This window comes from Phocoena phocoena, chromosome 2, assembly GCF_963924675.1.
Source record: "Phocoena phocoena chromosome 2, mPhoPho1.1, whole genome shotgun sequence".
In the NCBI taxonomy this organism is placed as follows: Eukaryota; Metazoa; Chordata; class Mammalia; order Artiodactyla; family Phocoenidae; genus Phocoena; species Phocoena phocoena.
Genome location: NC_089220.1, coordinates 163,981,991 through 163,992,060, shown reverse-complemented (window position 1 = coordinate 163,992,060; position 10,070 = coordinate 163,981,991). Strand labels below are relative to the sequence as shown.

The following is a 10,070-nucleotide window of genomic DNA, read 5'->3' as shown; positions in this document are numbered from 1 at the left end:
TTAGACTTTGTTATGTTGTAAGTATTATAGTTACTTTTGCTAACAGTTACAAGGGACTTCTTTATTCTTCTAACCAGTATACTTACATTGTTGAGGCCTTTTGTGATGTTCCTTAGTCCTTTTCTGTCTGAATTCATTTTGAACAAAATGTGCCAGCAATCACTAAAACAAATGTATATGGTGAAGAGTTAGGTGATGGTGGTGGGGTTGGGAGGGGGGGGCGATCCTCATTTAAATTATGTATGTATGGGTGAAGGCTGGGAAGGGAAAGGATTATTTTATTGCTCCTCAGTACTTTAATTATATGACATTGTAGTGAAGAAATGCAAAAGTACTCTTAGGTTTTCCTTCAGGTTTTCAAAAGAACTTTCCCCATTAGTAAACTACTTCTGCAAATTGCTATTGCATTTCCCAGCTAACCATTTAAAAGACTGTAAATGCCGTGTGCATTACTTCGCTCCAGAGGAAAGAGGTCAGACTGAATTGCAATGGTATTTAAACATAAAATACAGTGAAAATAAATCAAAATAGAACATTTGAAGATAAATGTAGCACATCAGCACAGGATAAGTAAAGACAAATATGTTCATGTTTTCATAGCCCATCACTTTAAAAACTGAAAGTGCTGATTTTTTACAATAAATGCAGAAGTAAGTGGACATTTATGTATTTCTGTCTGTATTTGCCACAGAGGATTTTCCTCTAGCAAGCAGCTTTGTTTTCAAAGCTAAAACACTTTTTATGATAGTGTGTAGGTTATGCATTCCTCACTGACTAAATAATCGCATTTAATTAACAAACTCAATGCATATCATATATATGCCTAAATTCTCAGTTAAGTAATCCTCTGGACCCTCACAGATGGGTATACACATAAATGTTAATTTGGGCGTATCCACCCACATAGGTATATGTGTTTGAGAAACATAGAAGTTGATACATCCTTTCTTAAAAAAGAATTTGAATACAGTCCATCATCTGAATTGGGTTCATCTTTGATTGTAGAAGCGGCTGACATGGTCAACATATTTATCAAAGAAACCCCCTGGCTTTTGAAGAATAGTACTTTATACATCTGGATCTGCACATCCAGGCAAAGTAAGTAAATTATTGCATAACTTTAAGCATAATTGATAACAGACACCTTTAATTTTTCATCCCCATTCTTTTGGCCAGCTTTCACATTAATAATCTAAGCCATAAATGTTGGTAGCTATTGATCGAAATCCCCTGTGTGCATGCAAATCCATCTTAAAGTCCCCTGCCTTTCATGTGTGAGCACTCAGGGGCCTCTGCTAGATCTTTTTATCGGGATCGACCCCCAATGTGCCTGGAGAAGACCCCGGATATACAACGTGTCCTGATGGCCACAAGAAAGCTGTCTGTCACACTCTGTGTGTGTGTGTGTGTGTGTGTGAAGGCGTGAGCGCGCGCGCGCGCTCACGCCTTCACACACACACACACACACACACACACACACACCGATGGGGAAGTTAAAGGAACAAAAGAATGTATTAGACAAGAAGAAATATGTGTAATAGGAGTATTAAAAATGTATAAGTGTGAAGGTACCTGAGTGCACATACAAAGATATTTGCATAAATTGTATACATAGACCCACTTCCCAAATCTTTTGGCCTTTATTTTTCTCCATTTGACCCAACAGATTGTAACTTTAGTTTAAAAAATACTATTCTGTTAGTTTTAAAAACCACCCATATTGCCAGTATTTTAAAGGTGGAAGGGGAGGAAGGAGAGGAAAAGGTGATTTCGAAATGGTTACTAAGTCATGTTGCCTTGTGCAGGAGGAATAGGAGTGTGTGTGTGTGTGTGTGTGTGTGTGTGTGTGTAAATCTAAATAGGAATTGAGAACAACTAGAACTACCTGGCCAAAAAAAAAAAAAAAGAATGCTCTAGCCAACCTTTTGTAATGTCTTCTCAGAGGCTTTTTTTGAGTTTACTATTTCTTGGCTGTTTGACTCTTTGGTGGAAATCTTAAAGCTGGGGGAGGGGAATTGGACGGGGTGGGGTGGGAGGGAGAGGGCTGGCAGTATATAAGTGCATCAGGAGGAATTTTAAAACGACCTTATTGTCGCTTGCAGTAGACTCTGGTCATTATACTTAAAAAAAAACACCAGCATCTGCTTTTCCTGGAAACTTTGCTTTCTGCTTAAACCTTTACCATTTTGCCTCCTGCGAAAGTGAAAGAGAAAAACGCGGTGTGATAGATCCAGATGCAAAAGAAAGCCAACTCGGTGGATGGTATTAGCTGTGACGAGGCATTGTTCATTGCTGCCTCTCGGTTACGTTTAAAGCCTGAAATATCACGAGATCCATTCAATGATCCTTCTCTCATTCAAGGGACAAAAATGTAATTTGCTGTAGCTCTGATTTCTTGGATGGAAATGCTAGCCTTAGATTTCAAAGGCAAGAACTAGACATCGTGGTTTGTACACACATTGATTAAGTTGAAGAGCGGCGATTACATCTGTGCTGAGTGCAACAGTAGTCCAGGGCTGACTTTTCAAATCCCAACCTCTGAGTTACAGGCTCTCTTAAATAGGCTTCCTTAATTTCCGGATGCACTTCTTGAAATTCCCAGTTCTCTTCAAAATTCCTGGGAAATTACAAGGAAGATGAGGGTGGGGGTGGGGAACTATGGCCGAGATTTCATTTCATGCAAACTACCTTTTTGTATGTCTGATTCCTCGGTTTTTAATCTCTCTCTCTCTGTGTCTCTCTGTCTCTCTCTCTCTTTGAGCCATACCTGCTTGTGCTAGCCAGACCAGAGCAGGGGAAGCTGGAACTTTTGAATGTGAAGGAAGAAATTATTGTACATTTTTTTTCTTGCAGGCTCGGAAATATCCGTTTATTCTTTTAAGCACACGGATGTGTCTATTTTTGGAAGAACAAGGAAACATATAAATGCCTGAGTTGCATTTATGCTGTAGTTCCAAACACCGAACAGTTAAGAAGATTTTGCTGAATTTTGCAAAGCAGCCAACAAACCGCCTTGGGATCGTAGTAATGCGACTGGGAAGACCTTTGCTCTCATTTGGCAATATTTTGGATATCCTTGAAAATGACACCAAAATATACTTTAATTTGACTAAGAAGAGGTTAAACAATATTGATATTCATCCAAAGTGATTTTTTTTTAAGCAGATGCTTGGCTTTCATGGGGAAAAATTGGGAGTTGTGGAAGATTCATTTAAACTACCAACCAAGAGCATCACAGACCACTGAAATAGTCTGCATCGTACATCAACACTTTCTTTTCATCGTTATTACCTAAAACCTATGGAAGCACCTTGGGCGTTTTACATTTTCTTTTCTTTGCTACAGAAGCAATCTGCTCCATGGAATTCTGACCTGTCGTGAACAGGACCCTAGCTAAGGCTGTGCTGGGGACTCTAGGACCATCCCGCCTCCAATCCAGCCTGGTTAATTGTGAAAAGTGTACACATTTCTGGCTTATCTATGCTTTGTTATGGGTCTGACGTGAAACTACCTCCTCCCCACCCCACCCCCCAGCAGAGAACCAAAATCCAGTTGAATTGTTACAGTGTTTCGGAGCTGGAGCCTTGAACTGCTTCCTTGGTCAAATAACTTTGTTTCTGGTTGTAAAAAGGCATTTTAGGGCGGGGGGGGGGAACAAGGATAATCGAGAGAAATTCAAAACGTAAGTCTGTACTGGGGTGGTTCACCGCGCGGATTTAACTTTGGAGCTCCCAGCCGGGCTCCTTGCCCCACTCCCATAAGGGAAATACCAGGCTATTCTGCACGTTTTCACTTAAGCTCCATTTTCCAAAGGACAAGGGGGTGGGGTATATGTATTTAGGCTTGATAATGTTTTAAAACTGCTTTTCTTTGAAATGATGATAGCTATAGCGGTAAAATGCAAATAAAGCAAAAATAGGCAATATTCCTTTAAAGGCGAATATACAGGGCTTTTTTTTTTTTTTAAAGCGTACACACACTGCTTCTGATGAAGTCTGTGAGTCAGCCTGTTTCTGAGCTCCGATAGTTTAATGGAAAGATTTATATACCGACTGTATTATTTACTTTGGGAGGGGAGGTGGCAGTATAAGGGTATGCTAATTAGTGGGAGATTTTGGGGGGAAGGGGTGGAATATCAATTTTTATTGCATCACCTGTCAGGAGTGTCCAATCAGCGCTGGCTTTAGGGGAATTAATTGATGAAGGTGTCTCCGGACGAGCTCACTTCACTCTGTCATTTTATTTGTAGCTAAAGCAGCGGCGGGAATAGCAGCTGCATTTCTTTTCTCTTTCTCCCTTCACATTCCATTATCATAGTGCTCCAATGGAGAAGGAAGGAATAGAGGGGCCCAGGTACTGATCTGCATCGGGGACTTAGACCAACACACTGGCAGATCAGAAACCGGATGGTTTTTTCCCTCTTTTTTAAAAAAACGAAAACCAAAAAAAAAGCAAGAATCAAGTCAGTGTAATTTCATAGTTTTTTTTTTCCCCCCAATAATTTCGCCTAGAGTTTGGCACTCCCTTCGCCGGGAATAACAGTCTTTGTTATTTTATTAGCAGGATGCCTTGAGACACACGCAGCATCTGGTGGAGGATTAACATACATACATGTGTATGTATGCGTCACGTATATATTTACTGCAAATGGTGGGGATCGTTTAGTGCCCGAGATGGGAGACCTGAAGTCAGGTTTTGAAGAGGTGGATGGCGTGAGGCTCGGCTACCTCATCATTAAAGGAAAGCAAATGTTTGCCCTCTCCCAAGTCTTCACGGATCTGCTGAAAAACATCCCGAGGACGACCGTGCACAAGCGCATGGATCATCTGAAAGTGAAAAAGCACCACTGCGATCTGGAGGAGTTGCGGAAACTCAAGGCAATCAACAGCATCGCCTTCCACGCCGCCAAATGCACTCTCATCTCCCGGGAAGACGTGGAAGCGCTCTACACCTCCTGCAAAACCGAGCGCGTCCTCAAGACCAAGCGCAGGAGGGTCGGCCGGGCCCTGGCCACAAAGGCGCCGCCGCCAGAGCGCGCCGCCGCCGCCGCCGCCGCCGCCAGCCCCCGCCCGGGTTTTTGGAAGGACAAGCACCAACTTTGGCGGGGCCTGAGTGGAGCCGCGCGGCCCCTGCCAATCAGCGCGCAGTCCCCGCGCCCGGGCGCCGCCGTCGTGCGCCCAGCCGCCCATCTACCTCAGATTTTTAGCAAATATCCGGGCTCGCACTACCCGGAAATCGTGCGCTCGCCTTGCAAACCCCCTCTAAACTATGAAACTGCCCCGCTCCAGGGAAACTACGTCGCTTTCCACTCGGACCCTACTTATTTTCGGAGCCTGCTGTGCAGCAAGCACCCGGCTGCCGCCGCCGCCGCCGCAGCCGCCGCGGCCGCCGCCGCCGCAGCCGCCGCCGCTGCCGCAGCCTACTACCAGGCGTCGGCGGCCGGGCCCCAACCCAAGGCGGCGGCGAGCGCCGGAGGCCCCGTGAGCCTGACCTACCGGTGTAAGCGCAAGCGCGGGGGCGCCAAAGACTGCCTGCTGGAGCCCCACGCCGGCGCCCGCCGCCTGCTTCTGCTGCCCAGGTCCTACAAAGCCAAGGCGGCGGCCGCGGCGGCGGCCGCGGCGGCGGCGGCGGCGGCCGCCGGGGCCAGTTGCCTGGAGAGGTTTCATCTGGTTAACAGCTTCTGCCCGCCTCCCCACCACCACCATCACCACCACCACCACCACCACCACCACCATCACCACCACCACCACAGGGCCCAGCAGCCGCAGCCGAATCACCACCCCCCTCATCACCACCGGCCGCAGCCCCATCTGGGCAGCTTTCCCGAGAGTTGCAGCAGCGACTCCGAGTCCAGCTCCTACTCGGACCATGCAGCCAACGACTCAGATTTTGGCTCCAGTTTGTCTAGCTCCAGCAACTCTGTGTCCTCGGAGGAAGAGGAGGAGGAGGGAGAGGAGGAGGAGGAGGAAGAGGAGGAGGACGAGGAGGAGGGGGGCAGTGGGGCCTCGGATTCCAGTGAAGTCAGCTCGGAGGAGGAGGACTCGTCCACGGAGTCGGACTCCAGCTCCGGCTCCAGCCAAGTGTCAGTGCAGAGCATCCGTTTCAGGCGCACCAGCTTCTGCAAGCCTCCCAGCGTGCAGGCGCAGGCCAACTTCTTGTACCATCTGGCCTCCGCCGCCGCTGCAACCAAACCCGCTGCTTTCGAGGATGCCGGCAGACTTCCCGACCTCAAGAGTAGTGTCAAAGCGGAGTCGCCCGAGGAGTGGAATCTGCAGAGCTGGGCCCCCAAAGCGTCTCCGGTGTACTGCCCGGCCAGCCTGGGGAGTTGTTTCACAGAGATAAGGAACGATAGGGTATCTGAGATTACATTCCCACACTCTGAAATTCCCAGTACTGTAAAGAGAACTGAGCTGACAATTAACTGCCTGGCGGAGGGGGCCTCTTCACCTAGCCCAAAGACAAACAATGCATTTCCACAACAAAGAATACTCCGAGAGGCTAGGAAATGCCTACAAGCAACTCCTACTACATACTGTGCAGATAACAACACAATAGCTGCTAGGTTCTTAAGTAATGATTCTTCGGGAGTGGCAGCAAATTCAGAAAAAGATTCCAAAATCCCTCAGTGCACTGAATTTGCTACGGATTTGCCCTCTTCACCAACTGATCCCGAGGTGGATGCAGCAGCAGCAGCAACTAAAGCCGAGAATCCCTGCACTGACACAGGCGACAAGACATTGCCATTTCTGCACAATATTAAAATCAAAGTAGAAGACAGTAGTGCTAATGAAGAATATGAACCTGACCTTATTACAAATAAGCTAAAGTGCGAGTGCAATGATACAAAGGGTGAGTTTTACAGTGTGACTGAAAGTAAAGAGGAGGACGCCTTGTTAACCACAGCCAAGGAAGGTTTTGCCTGCCCTGAAAAAGAAGCTCCTTCCTTAAGTCCACTGGCTCAGAGTCAGGGCCTTTCATGCACTTTAGGTTCTCCACAACCCGAGGATGGGGAATATAAATTTGGTGCCAGGGTGAGAAAAAATTACCGGACACTAGTACTGGGAAAGCGACCTGTACTTCAGACACCTCCAGTCAAACCAAATCTGAAATCAGCTAGAAGTCCTCGTCCTACAGGTAAAACTGAGACACATGAAGGAACACTGGATGATTTTACAGTTATAAACAGACGCAAAAAGGTAGCCAGCAATGTAGCATCAGCAGTGAAAAGGCCATTTAATTTCATGGCAAATTTTCCTTGTCCACCATCACTCATTATTGGGAAGGATGGGGATTTGTGGCCAGCGTATTCCTTAAACACCACTAAGGATTCCCAACCTCCTCACAAGGCCCATCCTATATGGAAATGGCAGCTGGGCGGTTCTGCAATACCTCTTCCACCTAGTCACAAATTCAGGAAATTTAATTCATAAAAGTGTTTTGGAAGATATTTTCTTGAACCATATTCCCTTCCTTTTGTTGTAAACTGCACAGGATGGTTTGTACAAGTCCATTAATGTGTTACACCCCTTTTGGAGTCCTGGTTTATCGCATTTTGAAGACAGAAATCGGATTACTTTTTTTTCCATTGCGGGTTTTTTTTTTTTTTTTTTGGAGTAGGGTGGGGGCGGGGTGGGAGAAGGGTTGGTTTACATTCCACAGACTATACTTCAGGCTAAAGACTCAAGTAAAACTCAGTTATTACGGTAGAGCTGGAACACTTTACTGTTTCAATGCTAATAATGCACCTGGTACCTCAATTCAACTGCTACAAATAAATGTCAAAAGGTTGAATAATAAATATTACAATGAGCCATTAAGTTTATGCACTAGATTTCAGACCTGAAAGTGTAACTGTTAATTCAGTGAAAGTTTGTTAGGTTACATGGTTACACAGTGAGGTAGCAAGAAAGCCCAAAGTGTTCTCTACTGGAGCTCTTGTTTGTGGGGTATCTTTTTCTCCCCTCATTTCCTCTCCAAGAGTCATTGCACTTATATTTTTTTGAGTGGAAATATTGGGGAGTCCTGATTGAATGCTGGTAAAAGCTGCCTCATATAAACTGAGTAAATATAATATTGTCTTTTCTTTTTTATTTTTGTAAAGGGTGTGATTTTACTTTTACAGGCACTCCTTGCGATTGGAAAATTCCTTTTTTGTGTTCTCACCCAAAATTTTAAATTAGGTGACTCTTACTACTGTCCTGCTTACCTTGTGGTCTGAACATGACTCCTCAAACTTGCAAAACAATGAAAATATTTCTCTTAATAGCAGAATATGTTATGGTCTCTTTATAGTGACAAAGCAGTAAAAGCGACTGAGAAAAGTAAAATGGGTCAGAAGTATAAGAATACCCCAAATGAAAAATAACAGTTAGTTCAGGGCTTTTTGGTACCAGAACTCAGGCACTTGGATTTTATTACCTTTTACTTTCTCTGCATCTCTCTAAACTTCTATTTTCAGACCATCCTGTGTATAAAGCAGGAGAGTTTCTACTGCAAGTGACAATCAGAGGTGACTATCTATATTTGCACTTAAAATCAAAGTAGTTCAACATGCAAATGGTTAGGGTCTAGCCCTTGGTAAGGGCCATGCTGGTGTACTATGTTGTGATGATGGAAGCAGTAAATCAAAATTATGGAAATTTGCACTGTTGAAAAGCATGCTTTAGCTTTATTTTCAATTAAAAACACTGTTTAAAATTCCTGGTTCCATACATTTCTACTTATTCCAGATTGGAGAACAGTTAACAGGAATGAATGGTTTTGTTGACATTTTCACTTGTAATGTTTTTGCCTGAAAGAAATGCATTTATTGGGTGTAATGTTTTGTTGTAACACCATGTGATGAGGCCAGTCAGGTTCTGTGCAAAACACTGGTGGATTTCTTCCTAAATAACAACAAAACTTTACACACTTGTTACAAATCAATTGCAAAAAGTTTCAGGTTTAAGAAAGTGAAGCAGAGATCACTTGCTATTTTGATGAAAGTTAAACCTAATAATTTTGGGTCCACCTCCCCTAGTCTGACAAATTATATATCTCAGATCTTTGCCATCTTAAACCTAAGAAGTTGCATATATAGATCATAAATCAGAAAACAAAACATCAATGAAATGTTTACTGTGTGAATTTAAGTCACTAGTTCTCATGGAAATTCAGTTTTTTTTTCTTAACCTTTTAATTCCTATTCCCTTTGAAATTTTCCTTTTGTCTATAAATGTTTCCGATAGATCTGGATGGTCTCAGCCCTAATTGTTGTATATGCTCTGTGGTTTTACTCTTATTGTAAAGGACAGAGTCTGAGAGTACCTGCATCCAAATACATTTGGATGGAGTAAACAGATGCTTTGAACTGCCTCCCTTCCTTTCCTTTTTGAATGTTGCCAGATGTAGGTTCAATGGATCTTTTTTTTTTTTTTATTGGGATGATAGATATGGTCAAAGCAAAAATTGGGGGATGTTATCCTTGAATTCATGTTTGTGTAATTTCAAAGACCGGTACAAGTTACAGTTAAAACTCCAGAAAGCTGAACCATTGGCTTCTCAGTCAGTTCTTTCCTCTTTGGAAGGCAATACAGAATTTGGGTGCAGTGAGTTGTCCTGCAAAATCAATCTGTAAAAAGTGTGACATACACACACTGCAAGTCTGTAATTTCTACTCTTTAATTACTGCTAAGTCAAGAAAGTTCAAAGTATGACTACTACATTTAGACTAGTACTTTTCTTGTTGGCTATGGAATCATTGTGCCTAAATTATAAACTGAGAATATATTTGAAGCTTACAGATCTTGGGTGTGGGAGGACTGTGAGATGGAATAAGCACAATTTAAAACAAATATACCCTATGGAATTTTTGACATAAAATATTGGCCTCCAGCTTTGACACTTGGTCTCCAGCCCTCAGAGAATCAATAGTTTCAGTTTATAGGAACTGAAGAATGAGCAGCATGGAGGCCGAGGCATTCCAGAGTGATACCATCAAAAGGAAAGAAATGAAATAGTCAACACAAATTTCACCCCACAGTACTACCACAAGACAGCCAACCACAGCAAAACCTGAGGTGGGGCTTCTG

General features: G+C 43.8%; 1 protein-coding gene across 1 annotated transcript; it reads left to right on the top strand.

Moving 5' to 3' along the window:
* Positions 1-4,673: 4,673 nt before the first annotated feature.
* On the top strand, positions 4,674-7,430 carry SKIDA1 (SKI/DACH domain containing 1). The gene has a single exon (XM_065872753.1). It carries the CDS (start codon positions 4,674-4,676, stop codon positions 7,428-7,430), a length of 2,757 nt encoding a protein of 918 aa, XP_065728825.1.
* Positions 7,431-10,070: the final 2,640 nt, after the last annotated feature.

Bases quoted from the DNA above. Each gene is read 5' to 3' on its own strand.
- SKIDA1 (XM_065872753.1), top strand. From the start codon at position 4,674: ATGGGAGACCTGAAGTCAGGTTTTGAAGAGGTGGATGGCGTGAGGCTC.